Source organism: Spea bombifrons, chromosome 2 (genome assembly GCF_027358695.1).
Source record: "Spea bombifrons isolate aSpeBom1 chromosome 2, aSpeBom1.2.pri, whole genome shotgun sequence".
Lineage (NCBI taxonomy): Eukaryota > Metazoa > Chordata > Amphibia > Anura > Pelobatidae > Spea > Spea bombifrons.
The window spans coordinates 75241682-75264418 of record NC_071088.1 but is presented as its reverse complement, the minus strand read 5'-3'; the positions used below and the strand labels follow the sequence as shown (position 1 = coordinate 75264418).

At 41.8% G+C, this 22737-nt stretch overlaps 2 protein-coding genes across 2 annotated transcripts; both read right to left on the bottom strand.

Moving 5' to 3' along the window:
• Positions 1 to 355: 355 nt before the first annotated feature.
• Positions 356 to 11016, bottom strand: SYAP1 (synapse associated protein 1). Its single transcript, XM_053454840.1, has 9 exons — positions 10572 to 11016; positions 8219 to 8337; positions 5843 to 5909; positions 5493 to 5566; positions 5189 to 5328; positions 3384 to 3520; positions 3069 to 3127; positions 1490 to 1634; positions 356 to 1122 (listed from the first exon to the last, which is right to left on the bottom strand). The coding sequence occupies exons 1-9, from the start codon at positions 10756 to 10758 to the stop codon at positions 995 to 997; spliced, it is 1056 nt and encodes a 351-aa protein (XP_053310815.1). The 5' UTR covers positions 10759 to 11016; the 3' UTR covers positions 356 to 994.
• A 3306-nt stretch (positions 11017 to 14322) lies between these two features.
• Positions 14323 to 22422, bottom strand: LOC128474897 (DNA-directed RNA polymerase II subunit RPB11-a). Its single transcript, XM_053457314.1, has 4 exons — positions 22270 to 22422; positions 21357 to 21446; positions 15127 to 15301; positions 14323 to 14483 (listed from the first exon to the last, which is right to left on the bottom strand). The coding sequence occupies exons 1-4, from the start codon at positions 22320 to 22322 to the stop codon at positions 14448 to 14450; spliced, it is 354 nt and encodes a 117-aa protein (XP_053313289.1). The 5' UTR covers positions 22323 to 22422; the 3' UTR covers positions 14323 to 14447.
• Positions 22423 to 22737: the final 315 nt, after the last annotated feature.

Sequence of the window (22737 nt, the reverse complement as noted above, 5' to 3'; positions counted from 1 at the left end):
ACCCGAGGTGACGTTGGGTTGCAGTCAAAATTTAAGATGAACAGGTGGTGGAGAGTCAACATATGTTGTGTGATGAGTTGAAATGTATACGATTTGCAAGCTGAATTCAACCAGTCAGATCCCATATGTTAAAAGTCAATCAACTTAGCATCTTAAAAGTAAAGTTACTGCCATCTGAGACATCCTAATCACACTGTGATTTTAAAAGTGCATGTAAGTTCAGTTAAGTCTTGCCAGTCAAGTTACACCCTATAATAACGTATAAACATGGATGACTGCTCTACTACCGAGACTTCTACATGGTATTAGTTCATGCCACCCGAATTTATCCCAGTGCAGAGAAAAACATGGAACATTTTAAGGACAGGAAACCGTTGTGTTTTAATATTTACATTAATTAATGAACATAGTAATTTAGCAAACATAATAAAATATAAAGAGAAAATATAATTTTGAAAAAGGCATAATATACCATTAATTTGGCAATAGCAACTATACAGTATATGATATTTAATATGCAGTTTACCTATAATATGCATTACTACTTGTGCAATATTACTCTACACATGTCCAAAAAATAAAATCCCATAATAACTTATTGAAAACTGATTAAATAATTTGTTTGATAAAAGTTTCTGGAGAGGGGATTGGAGTACCAAAGCACCAAACTCAATTTGTGAATTTAATAGTATTTCGTGGAAACAAGTTATAATAGCCCAAACAAATTATATTCCCTTCACTTGTTACAAAGGGTATGCAATAGACAATAACTTGAGACCATACCTCTGAGAGTCCTCCTAAAATCGATGACATGAAAAAAATCAATCAACACACAAATATATCACAAAGGTTTGAAAATACAAGAATTTCAATAAACGTATTTTGTATAGATAATAAATCTGTTACTGAAAATCAATGCTGACCAAAACCCATGAACTATTACAGAGTCAAAGGAATGAATGAAGTAACTTCCACAAACCAAAACACCAGCCAATTAACTCTCCTGTAGTAGTTCCTCAATCTCTTTGTCCCAGTTCTCATCTTTAATTTTGTCAGAGTCTGAGACAACTTCATATTCCTGGACCACTTGCTGCAATTCCTTGATCCAATCTTCTGACTCTTCTGTTCAAAATAAAAACATCACAATTAAGCTCAAGCTTGTAGCGTGCCATACTGGACTTTCAAAACGTTTTTTTTATTATTATTTATTTTTTTAACTTTGACATTAACACTATTGTGAAACTTCTTTTTATAACGTATACTATATTTCAAGGAAAAGGCTATTCCTCTGTATGCATTGTGAAGCTCCATTACCAAGAAATTGTTTGGGTTTTTGTCCAGCAAAGATTGATGGTTTATGTGTTCTATGCACAAACTTATTTATATGATTATATATCATGATTACAGTAATGACAGGCCCAACTCTAAAATATTAGTTAATAGTTATTTTATTATAATAAAAATTTGTCACCGCACACAAATTAATTACCTTCCGCTGTGTCAAGTTCATCTTTTTTGTCAAGAACAAGTTGCTCCATTTCCTTTCGTAGGTCCTCTTGGTTAAGGTTGGATGTGTCAAAAGCCTCGCTCACAAATTCTGATACTTCTGGGCTTGTGGAAATGTCCTCTTCGTCCTGTGTTTGTAAATCAATAACAGTGAAAGCTCACACTCTGGCTACTTACGAGTGGTAAAATAGTTGATAAAAATAACAACCACTGCAGGCAGCGCATACAGATACAACATATATATTTGCAAACATTAAGTTGCGTCCTCTTACTGTGTACCTGTACCATGATATCACTGGCATAATGTATGAGTGATCCCCAAAGTACCCCTTATCTCAGAAATCTCATGGTACTGCCATCACCTTTACTCACCATAACTTTTGTTATTGGTATTTTTTGTGCTTCCCAAGCCTCAAGTATTAAGCCAGTATCACAACCTCATGCAAACGAGTCCCATTAAGGACGAAACAGCTGTCCATGAGTGGTGATCTGGCTACTGGACCTCTTACCCGAGTTTTGTCTAAAGGCTGTCTTGTACAGCGGCCGTTCACTTTCAAGGGATCCATGTATAAAAAGTGGATATAGAGGAGCACCAGAAGGTCATGTCACGCCGGCGCTCCGTCATAGAAGCCCCAGCGGGGGTTGTCTGCATCGTGCAGATGTCTACCAGCTACCAGAGGAGGAACCAGATCCCCTGCAGCAGTGCGGGGGATCTGGATCCTAACCCTGCGGCTTGACCGCAGCCAGGCTAAACAAAACCAAAAAAAAAAAAAAAATCACGAATTGCACATCCCTGCACTAATCACAGATTATAGATGGCACCCCCACTTCAAAGGACTTAAAGTGGGGGGGGGTGCAGCCTATATTCTGGCCAATACGGTACTTTTAAAGAATGCCCTACTTCACCCGAACAAAATTACATATAATTTGTGTGGGTTCATCAAACATGAAAAAGAGGAATCGTGCTTTAACAAATATGGTAAAAATGACAAAAAATATTTTGGTCCTTTTCTTATGAAATCCCCTAGGACTGAAGTGATTACATATACACTATATGACCAAAACTATGTGCACATCTGACCATCACACCATATGAGCTTGTTGGACCAAAGTCCAGTAGCAGCCATCTCTTGGCATTGCAGTCTTTGACTTGTGTGCAGCTGCTCTGCCATGGAACCCCATTTCATAAAGCACTTGTGATGATGTTGCTTCCAGAGGCTGTTTGGAACTCTGTAGTGAGTGATGCTACAGAGAACAGGAAATATCGAACACTATATGCACTTCAGTACTTGAGAGCACTGTTCTATGAGTGCGTGGTCTACTGTTTCTTGGCTGGGCTTGTTACTCCTAGATGCCTCCACTTCACAATAGCAAGTACAACGGACCGGGGGCACCCATCCTGCTGCAAGTGTTTGTGTAGATGGCTGCAATGTGTGGGGGTTGAAACACCTAAACTCAAGAACTAAAAAATTACGAAGGGTTTCTACATAATTTTTTTCATTGAAACACTTGTTTGCACAATTATATTTATTTTTCTGTGAAAACCATATAACATTTATTACCTCTTGAGTTTTAAGTTGTGAACTGACAGCCACTGGTGGAGTCTTTGGGCGTACACTTTCTAAAGAGGATTGAAATAGAGAAGCAAAATTAGATTGATTAATATATATATATATATTATATATATATATATATATGCGCACACACATACATATATATACATACACACACTGATTATACAGTTTATAGTGTTCCACAGATATACTTATATGAATGTATAATAAATACAAGCAAAATGAAGTTACATAATACGGCAGGATATGAAAAAACCTGAAATAGTGTGTGTGTGTGGGGGGGCTTTTTGCATATTCACATACCTTCCAAGTCAACGTCGTGTTGCCATCCACTAGTCTTCCCTGTAGGCTGCCGGGCTGCTAGGGCAGTGAGCTGTGCAGATTGCTTAATCAGAGAAACTCGATAGAAATAGTTTCTCCAAAAGACTTCTTCCTTTACCCTTAAATATAAAAGGTTTCTTTTATAGCGCTAAATAACCATCAGTTTCATGACATAAAAGAATGTGTCTAAAGTCTGAAGATATGAACAGCAATAATACGATCATCTTTTTCAATTAATTTTACAGATTGCAGATAAAACAAGGACGCAGAGCACACCCAGTACATATATACTGCATATCCTATACATACTTGTTCTGTTGTGCATGTCAATATTTTGGCAGCATCATAAAATCCGTATTTATATGTGTGCTATGCAAGAGTTTCCCCTTTTTGTAATGAATGGACATGAAAAGGCTTCATCTTTCTAGCACAAGAATTCGATAGCAGAAAGAACCATTTGGCCTATTTAATCTGCTTTTTCCTGCTTTAACCCTTTAAGCATTTTTCACCTCAGTTTCAGAGGGTTTTTTTTCTATGTCTTTGTCCAACTGTACTTTCTTCTAAATTTATTGTACCCACAGAAACAATATGTATATTGTGTTCTTCTGAAGCCGCTCTCATTTATATAAGCTATAATTCAGACGAAACAAAAGCGGGAAAATAAAACTGGAACAATACGTTTTTCACAGGATCAGAGTGGATTTCTTTAAGAATGTGTGCAAATCCATAACAACCTCATACCCTGGATGTAGCCAAGTCTCACATACATATGTATGTCATGCTTTTTGGGATGTTATGGGGTCTAAATTGGAATATTTGCATTTTTTCAAACTTTTAAAGACCAATTTACTTGTCCCATGTCTCAATTGAGGCAGTAAGGTGGTTCCAGTTTCAATTTAATGCAAGAAGGCCATTTATATTTCTTGTGGCACATTTTTTATTCAGGTATGAATTTACCACTCCTGGTACATAGTACTGTCAAGCAACACCCCAATATGCGTTCAGCAACATCTCTTGAGTACAGCGATACCACCCATGCATAGGTTTGTCTGGTTGGGGGTTAAAAGGTCACATTTGGGAAGTGCACCTTTTTTCCCCATTTTGGTCAGTCTGTGTCTATGCCTTATTTGGGACATCTTTGAACCCGGCCACTCCAATTTACCCAATCAAACCATTTTTTTTAATTTTATTTATTTATTAATGTTTGTTTAAATGGACACCCCTTGGGCATGTGAAATGCTAGTATTTTAACTCTTTCCTTGTCAGGATTTTTAGGAAGATATAGGGCTAATTTTAGCACTTACTCATAAACACTTTTAAAAAAAAAAAAAAAAAAAAAAAAATCTCCCCAGTGCATCCTGAGGCATCTGCCGCCATACAGTGTAAGGCGGACATTGAAGCCCCTGGAAGGAGCCACGCAGGGGCCCTGATGCCGATCTTGGTGTTGCTGAATGACTCGACATCAAGGCATTACAGCAACACAGTTTAAAGAAGCTGATCGTAGATCACTTTCTAAGCTTGTATAATGCCATGACATCAATGATATGAACTATTGTATCCTACTGTGTCTTTCAGTTTTGTGAATAAACCCCACAGCGACAGAAATAATAAAGCTGAAAACTGAACAGTATGACGTACATTCCCTCATTGCAAGGGAGGGGGGAAACATTAAGTATACAGCTTCAAATATGACTCCACATTCCCTCTTTCTTTTTTCCTGAAAGTCGGCATTTGCAAGAAATGAACAGGTTTTAAAGTATTTTACCCCAAAAACACAAAATACTCACAGTTTTGGAACAAGATCAAATCTCATCCGATTAAGCAGTTCATCTTCCTGTAGCATTACAAGGGCCACGGGGTACATCTGATCAAAATCGAAATTAAAATGGACACCAGCAGGTGGATCCCTGAGAAAGTTTCGCCGATCCTTAAAAACCCAAAGACACATCAGTAAACACTACATAGATACACTCAAGTTGTTAAAAGGGTTTATTTCATGGAACATACATTTCTTTGCTAAAAGTAAACTATGATTCAACTGAAACCTGCAGAAAATGCTAAAAACAAACTTTGGTGTCTGTACAGTCTTACTGCTGATAAGGCCAGGATCTGCTGCTGAATGGTTTCCTCTTCATTATAGCCAACCCAAGGAGGTACTGCTGCTTCTGGAAAATAAACAAAAGGCAAAACACATTTGCAGCCAAAATAAGGCAATGTTACAAACAAAGCATGAAGTAATCAGACATTTAAATAGAGTTTAATGGACAGCTGATTCGAAGCAGTACAAAAGTCAGTCCGTATGCTTAGAATTAGATCGTGTTTATGCTGCTTGCCGATTGTCCACGCTTCTTCTAAGTCTAGATCTCCCTGTTTCAGCGCCAGGGTTGTCAAGTCAATTAACGTGTACAAGCATAATAAAAAAAAAAAAAAAAAAAAATTACCTGTTTTTTTGGTATTCTTTTCATTCAAAAACTTTTCTTGCTCTTTTTGGAAATCGCCAATGATCGTCTGCAGGTAGAAAAAGGATCGTCACAACTATACTATAATACTATATATGTTTTTCCTGTGATTAATAATTTAGCTAACGACCAGAAGTATGCAAAATATTAGAATGTACAAATGGGCACATTAAACGGTAAAAATGTTAAATTACACATAACAAATCATAACATGGAAGCCATTGTCTGCAATCCTCCTAGCAATGTCCTAACAGACAGTATAGTTTAAAGTCAATAAAGGCAGACATTAAAGACCAGAAAGTTATTGGATGGACTATGCGTAGATGTCAAGGAAGAATTCTTATTATGAAAAGGCGATAATATAAATTGGATCTGATGAATCTCTCAGTCTTGGTTTTCTTGTAGTTATGAAATATGATAATCGCTAAAGCCATCTTGTAACATGTATCAATGAAAAGACTAACATCTCCATCAACATCCAGATGGCAAAAATGCAAACGCCTCTAACATCAGGCAAAGTAGGCACCGATAATAGGCTGGAGGAAGGATGGGGGGGGTTTAAATTAATAATAAATGGAAAAAAAAATTTTTGTTGTTGTTGTTGTTTTTTTTTTTTTTTTTTTTTAAGTTTTCCAAGCTAGCTGATATCAACAGATGCTGCGATGTATTTTAAGAAAAAAGAAAAGTTATGTGCATTGAGTTACAAAACAAGGAAGAAAATACCGTTTTGGCTCGAATATAGGCCGCACTTTTTCCCCCCCACTTTAAGTCTTTAAAGTGGGGGTGCGGCCTACATACGGGGTCTAGCGCCTTTTCTTTAAAAAAGCACCAAACCTTTAGGGTGTGGCCTATATACGGGGGCGGCCTATATCCGAGCCAATACGGTATTTAAATCATAAAATGAGTATAAAGAAAATTAGAGCTGAAACAACGAATCGATAAAATCGATAATAATCGATGACGGAAATCATCGATAACGATTTCCGTTATCGATTAATCGAGTGATCAATTCGTTGTTGGAGCACTCGGCTCCTTTTACTTACCTCCGCGAGCGTTCCCCGCTTCTGCTACACGCTCTGCAGTCTCCGCCTTCTTCAAGCTACGTGACGGATGTGACGCGTTCCGGAGGTAAGTATTCTTCTGTCTATGTGCACGGATCGCACAGAGCCACTCGCACAGAGCGAATCGCTCTGTGCGAATGGAGCCACTCGCACAGAGCGGTTCGCTCTGTGCGAGTGGCTCCATTCGCACAGAGCGGTTCGCTCTGTGCGAGTGGCTCCATTCGCACAGAGCGGTTCGCTCTGTGCGAGTGGCTCCATTCGCACAGAGCGGTTCGCTCTGTGCGAGTGGCTCCATTCGCACAGAGCGGTTCGCTCTGTGCGAGTGGCTCCATTCGCACAGAGCGGTTCGCTCTGTGCGAGTGGCTCCATTCGCACAGAGCGGTTCGTGAGTGTGGGTGCAGGGCAGAGTGGGGGTGGGGGTGCAGGGCAGAGTGGGGGTGGGGGTGCAGGGCAGAGTGGGGGTGGGGGGTGCAGGGCAGGAGACTGGGTGCAGGGCAGAGTGGGGGTGGGGATGCAGGGTGTGAGTGTGGGTGCAGAGCAGAGTGGGAGACTGGGTGCAGGGCAGAGTGGGGGTGGGGATGCAGGGCAGGGTGTGAGTGTGGGTGCAGGGCAGAGTGGGTGCAGGGCAGAGTGTGAGTGTGGGGGCAGGGCAGAATGTGGGGGCAGGGCTGGGTGCAGGGCAGAGTTAGAGACTGGGTGCAGGGGCACAGTGCAAAGTGCTGGGTGCAAAGTGCCAGTGCTGGGTGCAAAGTGCCAGGGCTGGGTGCAAAGTGCTGGGTGCAAAGTGCCAGGGCTGGGTGCAAAGTGCAAAGTGCTGGTGCAAAGTGCTGAATACTGGGTGCAAAGTGCTGGATGCAAAGTGCCAGGGCTGGGGCAAAGTGCTGGGTGCAAAGTGCTGGGTGCAAAGTGCTGGGTGCAAAGTGCCAGGGCTGGGTGCAAAGTGCTGGGTGCAAAGTGCTGGGTGCAAAGTGCAAAGTGCTGGGGCAAAGTTTCTTGAACAGTAATAGTCCACCTCTTTTCAGAATGTTTGGGGTTATTTTGTTTCATAAATATTGTGTTTGGGTTCTTGTACTTTGAAAATATTGTTTTTTATTACATCATAACAAAATAAGAATGTTAATGTAAATTTTAAGTTGTTTTTTAACATCCAGTTCATTAAATTCTTTTAAATAAACGAAAAATTTGCATATTGTTTTTTTTTATCCGATTAATCGATTAATCGAAAAAATAATCGGCCGATTAATCGATTATTAAAATAATCGTTAGTTGCAGCCCTAAAGAAAATAATCGTATGTACCTTGTCGATGATTCCATCAATTTTGCCTTCTTCCACTGACTTCTTGATACTCTGAGCGGTTTCACTAACTGAATCGGATATCTTTCTTGTAGCAACTGAAGCAAAGTTCAATAGATAATCTTTGGAAGAAAAACAAATACATTTCACTAGAGAAATACATAAAATAAGTAAATATTAAATAAAACAAAATCAAAACATAAGATGGTTCTTAACTTACAAACGCAACAAAAAGATTTGATAGAAAGTAAACTTATTACAATGTTACCTTAAGCCTGTGAAACTATATGCATTTTTTCCTGAATAATCAACTCCTTTCTCAAAGCCAAGACAACTGCCTTGTAAACCTGCATTGCTTCAAGACAATCATTAAAGGGACAGTTTAATGTCACAGGCAGCCTCACCAAAAAAAAAAAGAATGCATATTAATGTACTTTGAGTGATTTAATATGCATTTCTTAGAAGACAAAGGACAAATGCATATGGAGGGAGGCGATTCCGCAAAGCATGGCACCTCTCGTAAGCTCAATTTGACCACTCGGCTATGATACGAGTTAAAGTGCATCAGGTGGACGGAGTGTCCCTTAAATAGGACGATTATAAAGTTTCAGGGGGAAAATGTCTAAGCATCTCACTCGTAGTGGATTTGAGTTCCAAACAATCCTGTAATTCATAGAAGAGGTGATTGAAATTGATTAGAAATCAAAGCCTGCAGGAAGAGACAGAAGAGAGAACTTGTTCTGCAAGACGGAAGCACTGCATAAAAAGTAAATTTATGTAATTAAAGGACTACATAAATGTAATATCGTTGCCGAAGCTCAATGGAACCGCATAAAGGAATGTGCACACCTCCTAACATTAAATGTAAATCACATCCATGACAAGCCAAGGTCATGAAAAAAATAATAATAATGGGGGAAAAAATTAAAAAGCGAACCCAAAAAACCTGCATGTTGCAGAGTATAGATTTCCAAATGCCAGTACTAGTACATACTAGCTGGGCCCTTAAATTCCCTTACAGTATTAGCCTCTACCAATTATGACGGGAGGCTGTTCCATTTATTGACAACCCTTTCAGTAAACGAAAACGTCCTTATATTACAACTTAACCTCTGACTCTCTAGACTATGGCCTCTTGTTTTAACATTGCTTAATGTGTAATAAAAAAATAAAAAAAACCCTCCTTCAGGGCTAAAAAAAAAATTGCTAGAGCAATTGTATGTGCCAGCTCCTGTTAAACCAGTAAGAAAAAATTCAACAGCAACGCAATGTCACAACATCTCGGCATCAGAGAAGCAAAATAGTTTACATAATCATCATGTAAAGTACAAACATTTGTGTTACTGCTTTGTATGGTGCCAGAAAACGTCATAAAAGAGACAAACAAGGTATGGAGGGCTAATGTTTTTCACCATGCATTAGAAAACTAGATGCTTCAGGGGGACCATCAACACCCCTAGCAAACACTCCCAGCTCAAGCACTTGTGCCGAGCCGGGGCAATCTAAGCCTGGGGGCAATCTAAGCCTGGGGGCAATCTAAGCCTGGGGGCAATCTAAGCCTGGGGGCAATCTAAGCCTGGGGGCAATCTAAGCCTGGGGGCAATCTAAGCCTGGGGGCAATCTAAGCCATCTCTTGGAACAGAAGACACCACAGGGGACTGTTGGTGGCAGCCAGATCTGCCCTCTGTGGCAGAAGCTACTGCTGGCTCTGATACAGAGTAAAGGCGCGTGGTGCCAACACCATTACATTGTTTGAATGCCAATTCCTGCTGTAGCACTAAACTAGGAAAAAACAACTACAAAGGTGTGCTGCTCACATACAAATAAAAGTCTGCAAGTGTGCTCTGCCTATGCTATTCGATCCCGCTTAACGTTAACTGGATAGTTATTAAATATTGTGCGCTGTCGCATATACAGATATATTATATATACACATACATACTTATTATTTCTATATTATATATTTATTATAGCTATATTATTAGAAGGCAGTCCTCATTCCGCTTCAACAAAAAAAAAGTTGCTCAGGTATTCTAAACAAGTGAACCTGACAGATACGGCAAGAATGCTCTGGCCAACCGCAAGAATGTAAGACAGATTGGACCTTAACGGGTTAAACAATGAGCTGGCCCTATATAATGCATGATACAATGTTTGATGAGAATCTGGAGAAATCTCGCTGGTAGAAGGGTTTAATTAAACAGGCCCAGGCAGCAGAAGCTCACCGAGATGTATAGTGGAGTCATGGGGCTAAAACAACTCTCCTGCAGACTCTTTAGTGAATAATCCCCAGAGCGGCCCCCATAACAGCTGATAACCCCGTGTCACTGCATGCAGCACAAAGCATCATACTCACTGCCGAGTCCCTTCGCCTGTCTGACCAGCACGTCATCCTCTTCATCGCCGCTGGAGCGCTTGATCTCCGCGTCCTGAGACCCATCGGCCTGCTCTCCACCTCTGTCCGTCGCCTGTTCTACCTCCCCGGTGCCTTGTGCGTCCGGTTCTGGGTCTAGTCCTAACCAGCTACCCAAACCTTTAAACATTTTGAGTGCTGACACGGAGCACACAGACGCGGTAGTGCGCCGTGCCTTCACCTATACACTCTTAGCCTTATTGTTTTATGTTGCCTTGTTTCTTTTTTTAATCCAACACCGTCAAAACTTCCTCGTCCTGGGAGGTTACGTCAACTGGTGATTCCTGATCCAATCACAGAGCCTCTAACGACCACGTGACGTACAGAGCGCCAACCCACAGATAAGAAAGACTCGGCTAGCTCCTCCCACGGTCAACACCGGCGCAGGGCTGCAGAGCTCTAGACAACAGAAGATTAACAGGTTTTAGAACGGGCTTTTTCTGTAAGGCATACAATGCAAATGACAGCCAAGCTGGACAATAATCATTGCTAGAATTGCCAGTGCTGTCTCTACGGTTTAGAACTACCGCATTGCGTCGAGGCATGGAACGTACGTGGTGCGGAAATATTTGTTGTGGTGGTGTTTGCGCATGCTCACGTGACCCACGAAACGCAACTGCCGCTGTGTCAAACGTGACATGCGCGCTGTTGGATACTAAATAGATTGGTCAGAGTAGTTAAACGGCCGAAGGAGTATGTTTGTCGCCTAAATCGTGTATGATGCCGTCCTTTGCTATTTGTGTAAACAGCGAATAGGTTTAGGTCACGTTGTCTGCTCTTGATAATGAAAGGGAGGGATTGTAGTGCAATGATTGCAAAGTTACGTTATCTCCATGGCAACCAATAGACTATGCTTATATTATGAAAGCCTGCCTGCCTGCGTTAATTTTGGGAGCAGTGATCACATGGTTTCTGCATTTCATACACTGAAAAACTTACGACCATATACATTTATAAGTGGCTTCACATACGATGTACCGGGTCACTGGATGTGCAGGCGGTGTTTGGGGTGTTGCGGGTGGTCAGATAATGTACCTGCGGGTCCCAGTAATCCTGCACATTCCCGCAAGGCTGCCTTCGCATTGCTCACACACGTCTCTTCTCTTGTTCCGCCCAGGAACCCAGCGGAGTCACGAGAATTTACGTCAAGTGACTCTGCTCTGTTCCTGCGGAACAAGAGAAGAGACGCTGTGTGCGAGCAACGTGAAGGCAGCCTTGCGGGAGTGCGCAGGAAATCTGCAGTTCAGGTAAGGGGGTGAGGGAGTTTGTATGAATGAGTAAGCGTGATTGAGGGAATGAATTAGTATCTGAATGAGGCAATAAATGTTTGTGGGAGGGGGCAGTATTGGACACATATGTTGCGGGTGGGAGTGGAACACACGCATGTTGGTAACGGTCAGAAATTCAGCGGGATTAGGAAAAAAGTCCCGCGCAGGGCTCTAACACAGACCTAGACTAACAATGGCACTTAAAGGGGAAGTTTTATGGGAAAAACCTGGCTGCGTTATGTGCCAATAAACTTCCTTTATTTTCCATTATTGGAATTTTCCTGTGCAAGTACCACACTGAGCTGAATCTTTATGGCAAAGCATTAAAAAACCAACATGGGCTTTGCCAATTATCCTAAATTCTAGCATCTGATCGTCATGACATTCCTTTGCATCACATTTGTGTAATTTTTTTATCATGACTGGATTATCTGTCAAACATCTTAATCATTTATAACACACAAGTTACTATAAGCATACAAGTGATAGTGCCTTCCCATATAGTCATTTCCACTTCTGCATTCTTTACATTATATGAGTAATTATTCATACTTTAGGTTAACTGAATATTAATTTCATTCACGGTTTGGCTAAAAACGTACCTTGTGAACTGAAATCTTTTAGAAGAGTAATCCTGTGCTCCTGGTATCTCTGGTGGGGGCATGTCCACTAAATGTGATGCGCCCCTGTGCCACTTAAACAGTGTGACAGTACACTGTACACATTCTTATAGTTTTACAGCGATTTTCCTGATCCTGAAGAAAACTTTATACTTAAGCGAAAGAGATGTATTAAACATCGGAGCTATGGTAATTGGACATTAAAGAGGTGAGGGAGCAGGGGATCAAAAAGGTTAAAAATTCTAAAGGTAGAGGAGTTGTTTAAAATTAACAAGTGAGACAGAAGGGCTAAATGACAAGTAGGGACACAAAGTTTAAGAGTAGGTTAGCACCTTCAGGTCCAGTTGTAGCTTCCACAGCCATTCAGGCAATAGGTAGGTAATCAATGAGAGGTACCTACTTACCTCTTCTTCAAGAGGTCAACATATACTCAAATAAGAGTGTTAGACATATGTGAGTAGAGCGCACATAGAAATAGATTTCTCAAATGTTTCTATTAGGTTTCTTCTATCCTCTGCTCCTAGGTTTTCAGGTGCCTGCAGATAAGGATACATGTTAAAGGACTAACACACAAAAGTACCTTAAGGTGCATTCTTCATCAGTGGGGCTGCATGGGACACTTTAAAAATGCTCAAAACAGCTGCACATTGAAGAGCGGTTCTTGCCTCTGTATCAACCAAGTCACTTGGATCTTCAGTTATTTACAAAAGGCTTCCCAGAACATATTCCCAGACAATATTATACGAATGTCATAATAAATACACAGCCCATGCAACCCTTTTCACCTTAAACCAACATGTTTGGTAACAGCAACCATATGCATTTTAATACATGCAACCAATATGTTAATGCTTCAACCAGCCAGTCAGTGTGGCAAAAAATGTCAGACCATGAAGGAGAAGAGCAGCCGCAGTAACACGTCAGGGAAGTTTTTTTTTTTAAAGTTTCATTTTGAAGAATATTTTAAGATGCATTCTTCTTTAATGGCGGTGTCAGTTTAACCCCTTAACATCCATTGACGGTCAGGCGCGTCATTTCATTAAACAAGCTCAGAAAGCGATCCACGATCACTTTCTTCGCTTAAACGGTGTTGCTGTAATGCCTCAATGTCGAGGCATTCAGCAACACCGAGATCGGCGTCACCCTCCCCGTGGGTGTCCACATGCCCAATAACTTGCAGAAAAAAAGCAAAAAAACCAAACATTGGGTATTTCTACACTCAGGACAAATAGTAGAATCTATTTCGCAAGTTTTTTCATTAGCTTTTTTGGACGAGTAAAAGATTTTTCGGGTAAAAGTCAGAAATTGTGTCCCCCCCCAATGTTTCATCATTTTATTTAAAAAGGAAATTAGATAATATGATAAAAAAATGGTATCTGAAGAAAGCCCTTCTTGTCCTAAAAAAAAAAAAAAAAAAAAAAAAAAACATATAAATTTGTGTGGGTACACTAAATGGGAGAGGAGAAAATTACATCTAAACACGAGCACCGCAAAAGTGTTAGAACAGCCTCAGTCCCAAAGGGTACAAAAAGTAAAAAACAGCCTGGTCCTTAAGGGGTAAATATCCAAAGGCCGACGAAATTCGTGAAGTTGGGTCCGAGTAGGTCCAGGAACCCGTGTACTCCAGCATTACGCATGCATACATTCACATACAGCAGAGTAAGATGTGCATGGTTTTATTTTAATACTGTAGTATTTTAATTGGGAAAGCACAATGCTTTGGTCACACAAAATGTTGTGTTCCTAGTAAGTTTACATTGTGTAATACATTCTAAAATAAAGAATTAAAGAAAAGATTAAGACACATTTAAACCAGTACATGGCTACTTTATTTTAAAAAAATACAGTAATCATATATAGCATACAAAGGACTGTTTTCAACTTTGACAATACTTTCCCTACAAAAAAATACACATTGACCACAGAAGCACTCATTCAATTCCCTCTTGTTTATCTTTGATGGCAACCTGTAAAATATTAAAACATAAAATTATGAATTTGCTCATAAAAAAAACACCTTGAAGCCATAAATAATGACACTGTAATGTGATCTCAAGCTCTATATAAAAATGTATTGTCAATATTAACTATATGCCCAAAAGTATCTGGACACCCCTCCTAGTTAGAGTTTAGGTGTTTCAGTCACACTCATTGCTAACAGGGGTATAAAGTGAAGCATGCAGGCATGTCACACGCTTACATAGAGAGAGCCACTGAGAGTTTTGGGGTTTGTTTTACATTTTTTACACTTACGGTTAAAAAAAGACTGGAAAAACAAAGTGCACAATTAATTTTTTTTTATTTGTTTTATGGTCTAAAAGTAAGGAACTATTTTGAGGAAAGCTGTGTCATAACGTGGCAGATTCTGCATAATATAATTTTATTGTGAGCTGCCAGAATCAGTTGCCACTAAAGCAAAAATGCTTGCTAAATGTAAAAAAGTAACCCAAACCACATACTATTTTTCAAATATCGTACTATTAGTTAGCAGAGCCAATTTCTAACCAATAGTTCCCAGTTATTGCCACAGTTTTTTTTGCATATTTGCCCGATTATACCACTGACAAATGATTTATGTGCTCGTAAATACAAAATAAGTGTAATACGTACCCTAAATCTTTCCTCGAGAAGGGACAATTCACTTATTAAGTCAGTGATTGCATTGGTAAAGGCCTCTTGAGGACTATAGTCTGGGGTTGTCTGAACTCTAATAATAATTTTATGCTCCAGGGGATGCGGAACTTTGTAACCAGCAAACAACACCTGAGGATCCTTCAGCAGTTGCCTGGCAAAATAAAATAAAATAAAAAAAAACATAATAAAAAAAATAAAATAAAACTCTAGGTAGATCCAAATGTATCATCAACTAGCCTTTGCAGTAAACTATTCTCCCCATGCACCTATGGATATAAGCAAAGCTTCATAAAACATATACTAATGGTTTCACACATGATGATAGAACTTCTAACATAAATTGTTGTAGAAGAGTTTTTTTTTTTATTCTGGAAACACACTTGTAAAAAGTACTTAAGAATTAAGATATATTACTTAAAATGCGGTGAACGTAAATGAGATATTGTCCCTGTTCCAGGAAGTGGCATATTTACACCAACGTGGGTAACGAGATCATTATACAGATAGAAATTGAGGGTCTCTTTTTTTTTCAGGTTTGTTGAATGCAAATTAACCCCTTGACGACAACACCAAGATTGGCATCAGGGGCCATGTCTGGCCCCTTCCCAAGGCGTCAAGGACTTATTCTGACTTTTACTATAAATCTAAATAGATTTTAATATTTGACATGAGTAGACAAATACCCATGTTTTTATGGGTTTTTTTGCACATTATAGGGCAATAAGTACAAGTAGCATATTGCCATTTCAAAACCATTTTGTTTTCAACTACGGTCATTCTGCCTTCATGTCCTATTTGGAACATCTTTGAAGCCGGCCAATGCAAATTACCATCAAACCACATACTGTATGTTTGAAAGTATCGTGATTACCCCCATGTATGGGTTTGTCGAGTTGTTTGTGGGCTAAAAGGCCACATTTGGGAATTATGCATTGGACACGTTAAAAATACCTCGTGTCCTATTTCGGACATCTTTGAAGCTGCTCAGTTTAATTTGCCCCATCAAATCATATTTTTGAAAACTGGACACCCCAGGGTGTTTTAAACTTTTTCATGCACTAATTTTACCACCAGCCTTTGTCAAAATTTGCGGTGGTATTTTTTTCGTGTTTCTTTCCACACACATTGTAATTCAGGTATGAATTTACAGCTCCTTGTAAATGTCACTGTCACACAACATGAAATATTTTCAGCAACATCTCCTGAGTATAGTGATATGTCCCATCAAATTAGGATTAGTAAACTGGGCTCAATTGACTTGCAACCTCTTGAGAACTTATTTTTTAATGGGTGCCACCATCTTACGAGGGGCAAAATCTCTTGCAGGGTGGCTCGTGACCACTCTTCGGAGTCTTTGCATTTTTGAGATTGGGGTAAAATATATTTTCTCTAGCAAATTAGTCGACTGTAATTGCCCTTTTAAAATAAACCCATAAATATTTTATAAAACATTATCATGCAATACGATCACTGATGTTTACCAACCACAAGAAATGATAAAGCTACATACAGGAAAACATATATACAATAACCCAAGTCTAATGTGCAACTATACATGCATTTAGAGCTGAAACAACGAATCGATAAAATCGATAATAATCGATAACGGAAATCATCGATAACGATTTCCGTTATCGATTAATCGAGTGATCAATTCGTTGTTGGAGCACTCGGCTCCTTTTACTTACCTCCGCGAGCGTTCCCCGCTTCTGCTACACGCTCTGCAGTCTCCGCCTTCTTTTAGCTACGTGACGGATGTGACGCTGTCAGGCATCACCTAGAGTCCCACAGACCGCAAGGCGTGGCCGCCCCTTTAAGAGGCCCAGCTGGACTTAAAATCACTATCATCACCTAGTTCTGTTCTGGACTGAACCCCTCCTCTCTCACCTGGCCTCATCATCAGGCTTTAAAGGATCAACCTCACCTCCAGCCCAGGTGTGCAGGGGAGGAGACCAGGTCGACTCTGAAGGGGATCAGGTGTGTAAGGGAGGAGACCAGGTCTCCTCTGAAGGGGATCAGGTGCGCAAGGGAGGGATCTCCAACCAGAAACACTATAAAGACCCTGCAAATCCTACACTAGTGGCTTGCTAGTTGAGCCGTGTTCCTTGTGGATACCCTACGACCTTCTGCTTGAAGATTTTGGATGTTCCCTGCTTGACTTTCTGGTGATTGAACTTTGGCTACCCTTTATTGGATTCCTCTACCTGCCTTTGCCCCTTTAATTGGAACTGCGCCTCAGGCTTTGAGAACTGTGCTGCTTACCTGTTGAACCTGGAATTGTTTGCTAGACTACGGTACTGTGCTTGGTGTCTTTTGAACTGTGTGTTTAAATCTACCTTATTCATTAAAGCCTTTTGGTTACCTGATCCTGCGCTACGCTCCGTCTCTGGTTCTGACAAAACTAGCAAGCCATATGGAGCCTGCAGGAATGATGGACGCTATCCAAGCTCTGACCCAGCAAATAGCTGTTATTGCCCTTTGTACTGGAACTGTGATTTCGTTTATGAATCTACACTGACTGCCTTTGTCCTTGGCACCGTTTAATTAACTACACTGCCGTCTTTCGTTGGGACTGTATGTTTTATTATTGGTTGCACATTAAAACACCTCGCTTACCAAATCTGCGCTACGCTCCGTCCCTGTTTCTGACATAACAACCAGATCATATCATGGAGCCTGCAGAGATGGTAGGAGTTTTGTCTACCCTCGCCCAACAAGTAACCCTCTTGTCCCAGACGGTGCAGGATCTGCAGCATGGCTATGCTGAATTAAAGGAGAAATTACATCAAGCCCCGGAACCTGTATATCCGGAACCTAAAGTCCCGTTACCTGACTTTTTCACAGGAGATCGCCTCCAGTTCAGGAGTTTTATTAACTCATGCCGTCTGCTTTTTTCTCTGAAGCCCAGGACCTATGCTACAGAGTATGTAAAGGTCCGCACTGTGATTGCTCTGCTCAGAGGGGAACCTATGGCTTGGGCCCACAATCTGTTAGAGACCAACAATCCTGCGCTTACTGACTTGTCCTCTTTTCTGGCTGCTTTTGCAACACTTTATGAGGACCCCCAACGAGCTTCCACAGCTGTATCAGCACTCTGGGCACTAAAGCAGCGCAAACGTGATGTGGAGGAATACACTGCAGAGTTTCGACGCTGGGCAGGAGAGACTGGCTGGAATGACTCTGCACTGAAATTCCATTACCGCCAAGGACTCTCTACTCAGCTTAAAGATGAACTCGCTAGAGTGGGTATACCGGATCAACTAGAAGACTTAATACGTCTATCGATTCAAATAGACAGGCGTTTGCGTGAACGCCGCAAGGAGGCTATAAATCCCTGTGCTCTGGACTTCACCTCACCTGTCACTTCCCCTCGTTTTGACACAAACCCCGAACCCATGGAAATTGGGGCAATAAGTGCTACCCGTTCCTTGGAGGAAAAGACCAAGAGGAGGATACATAACCTGTGTTTTTATTGTGGCAAAAGTGGGCATTATATCACGCTCTGCCCAATACGCCCTCCTCAACCTAAATTCGGTTTCATGGGGACTATGTTTAGCCATTCAGCTGGGTCCACCGGTCAGTCCACGAAGCATCACTGTTGTTGTAGCAACCATCAGCATCCAGCTGTAACTAAGAGACCCGTGACTCGGTCTATAGGCATCCTCACTGACAGGGCTCGCCATGACCTTGCTACAGATCCTACCAGCGACAGGTCTTTGCCTCCATTTTGCCAACCAGTTACACCAGATGAGTCATGCCGTGATCAACAGGTGTCATCTTCCCTGCGGGTCACTAATTCTTCTGTTCACTGCTCTGACGCCACAAGCCTGTCCCCTGACAGCATACGTGCATATGATGGAACCATAGTGCGGAGGGAAGATGTTGAGGCCTTTGAACAAGCACAGAGAGCCAGAAATGCTCCCCCACCAACCACAGCAAAATCTCCGAAGGCTAAAGATATCCCAGGAATTGCAGTCCTCGCTTCTACGACTCTTTGCAATGGGCAAACCACTCCATTGCTTCAAGAACCTGAAAACTCTGATTCTTACTCTGATCTGGATTCCAATACCGACCTGGATTCTTTGTCTGATGATGACATGTCGACTGTTCGCGCCCGGAGTTCGCTCCTTGTGGGGGGGCTCTGTCAGGCATCACCTAGAGTCCCACAGACCGCAAGGCGTGGCCGCCCCTTTAAGAGGCCCAGCTGGACTTAAAATCACTATCATCACCTAGTTCTGTTCTGGACTGAACCCCTCCTCTCTCACCTGGCCTCATCATCAGGCTTTAAAGGATCAACCTCACCTCCAGCCCAGGTGTGCAGGGGAGGAGACCAGGTCGACTCTGAAGGGGATCAGGTGTGTAAGGGAGGAGACCAGGTCTCCTCTGAAGGGGATCAGGTGCGCAAGGGAGGGATCTCCAACCAGAAACACTATAAAGACCCTGCAAATCCTACACTAGTGGCTTGCTAGTTGAGCCGTGTTCCTTGTGGATACCCTACGACCTTCTGCTTGAAGATTTTGGATGTTCCCTGCTTGACTTTCTGGTGATTGAACTTTGGCTACCCTTTATTGGATTCCTCTACCTGCCTTTGCCCCTTTAATTGGAACTGCGCCTCAGGCTTTGAGAACTGTGCTGCTTACCTGTTGAACCTGGAATTGTTTGCTAGACTACGGTACTGTGCTTGGTGTCTTTTGAACTGTGTGTTTAAATCTACCTTATTCATTAAAGCCTTTTGGTTACCTGATCCTGCGCTACGCTCCGTCTCTGGTTCTGACAGACGCGTTCCGGAGGTAAGTATTCTTCATGTCTATGTGCACGGATCGCACAGAGCCACTCGCACAGAGCGAATCGCTCTGTGCGAATGGAGCCACTCGCACAGAGCGGTTCGCTCTGTGCGAGTGGCTCCACTCGCACAGAGCGGTTCGCTCTGTGCGAGTGGCTCCATTCGCACAGAGCGGTTCGCTCTGTGCGAGTGGCTCCATTCGCACAGAGCGGTTCGCTCTGTGCGAGTGGCTCCATTCGCACAGAGCGGTTCGCTCTGTGCGAGTGGCTCCATTCGCACAGAGCGGTTCGCTCTGTGCGAGTGGCTCCATTCGCACAGAGCGGTTCGCTCTGTGCGAGTGGCTCCATTCGCACAGAGCGGTTCGTGAGTGTGGGTGCAGGGCAGAGTGGGGGTGGGGGTGCAGGGCAGAGTGGGGGTGGGGGTGCAGGGCAGAGTGGGGGTGGGGGGTGCAGGGCAGGAGACTGGGTGCAGGGCAGAGTGGGGGTGGGGATGCAGGGTGTGAGTGTGGGTGCAGAGCAGAGTGGGAGACTGGGTGCAGGGCAGAGTGGGGGTGGGGATGCAGGGCAGGGTGTGAGTGTGGGTGCAGGGCAGAGTGGGTGCAGGGCAGAGTGTGAGTGTGGGGGCAGGGCAGAATGTGGGGGCAGGGCTGGGTGCAGGGCAGAGTTAGAGACTGGGTGCAGGGGCACAGTGCAAAGTGCTGGGTGCAAAGTGCCAGTGCTGGGTGCAAAGTGCCAGGGCTGGGTGCAAAGTGCTGGGTGCAAAGTGCCAGGGCTGGGTGCAAAGTGCTGGTGCAAAGTGCTGAATGCTGGGTGCAAAGTGCTGGATGCAAAGTGCCAGGGCTGGGGCAAAGTGCTGGGTGCAAAGTGCTGGGTGCAAAGTGCCAGGGCTGGGTGCAAAGTGCTGGGTGCAAAGTGCTGGGTGCAAAGTGCTGGGTGCAAAGTGCAAAGTGCTGGGGCAAAGTTTCTTGAACAGTAATAGTCCACCTCTTTTCAGAATGTTTGGGGTTATTTTGTTTCATAAATATTGTGTTTGGGTTCTTGTACTTTGAAAATATTGTTTTTTATTACATCATAACAAAATAAGAATGTTAATGTAAATTTTAAGTTGTTTTTTAACATCCAGTTCATTAAATTCTTTTAAATAAACGAAAAATTTGCATAGTTTTTTTTTATCCGATTAATCGATTAATCGAAAAAATAATCGGCCAACTAATCGATTATTAAAATAATCGTTAGTTGCAGCCCTACATGCATTTACAACTAAAGTTGCAAGAAAACATGTTCTATGTGCTAAAATAAGTAAACACTATAATATACAAAATTGTTTAGGTGCCAAATGTATTAATTGTTGTGAAAAACAGGATTAAGTTCATAGTTTAGCTTTAACCTCATAAAAGGGAAAAAACAAAACATATAGTACTTACGATTTAATGATGTTTCCAATAGTGTGATCTTCTTTGTTAATGGTAAATAAACATGCATTTGGTACTTTAGTGTCCTTTGTAATTGTTATCCTGCAAATAAAATTATTATTATTATAAAGTAAATAAGAAAGCTGTTATAGTTGAACTTGAAATACACCCAACATCCATGATTGCTGGCTGATATCAGTAGTTCAGTTCACTATATGACCAGACATTAATACTTATACACACAGAATCCTCTAGCATGTAAGCTAGTTTGAGCAGGGCCCATCTCACCTGCTTCTGTAAATCAAATTGTTATGCTATATGCTACTTGTTATGTTCTGTCTACCCACTGTGCAGTGCTACACAATATGATAGTGCTTTTTTTTAAACAAATAATAAAGTCAACCAGAATTTGCATCAATTGTCCACCTAGGTTTAACTTTTGTAGCCACTGATTGGCAGTTTGAAGCAACCAATCAGTGTCAGGAAAGCGCATGCCACACAACATCCAAACACATTAACGTGCATATGACGGCTGGCATGTCCCTTTAACTCTGACAAAGGGATCTTCCTATATCAAAAACGTGTTTACCTCCCTCTCAGCAATTAAAGGTATCACTTGTACACCCATTTTGTGATTTATGTTTATTCTACCAGCTTCCACAGGAACAGTCATTCCATTTTAGTGTAAGTGATTAGAATAAACACAAAAAAGCGTTTTAGGACAATGTGCTAAGAAGTAGCATGGTGACAGCCATTATTGATGATGTTACTGCTGATCGATCCACGTTTTCAACAGGCCAGTACTGCTCACAGTCTGAGGGACACAAAATCTGTCATTTTAAAAGATAGCACTGATGATAAAAGCATGACCACACTACTGTATTAAACGTAAACTTCCTCCACGTCGCTACGCGTCTATACTTACTTCTTCTCTCCTTCAAACAGAAGAAAGGATTCGAAGGCCGGTGGCGCATTCATACCGGTAGCGTTCTACTCAGCTCCTCTTCACTGCAATTTCACTGCTGATCCAAAGCCCCAACAGATTCAAACCTCAAGGCTCCCACTGATGGCGTCATCAACGCGCCAATTTGCCACTTCCTTCTCATAGTTCCATTACATCCATGCTGAAGCACCGACTACGAGCTGGCTGCCATGTTTGATATGGGCAGGAGTTGTATTCGCGTGCTGTTAATAAAAAGCGTATATGCTAGATATTTCTTATCACAGTATTAGATAGTAAACCACACCAAATTAAAGACGCAGCTGGCATTAACAATTCGACAGCACTTATAACGTACTATGTTGCCAGCGTCCAACATGGCGACACACGCACTTCCTCCTCACGCAATTGGCTGGCACGTGGGAATTGGTCATCGTTCTCTTGCTAGACCCT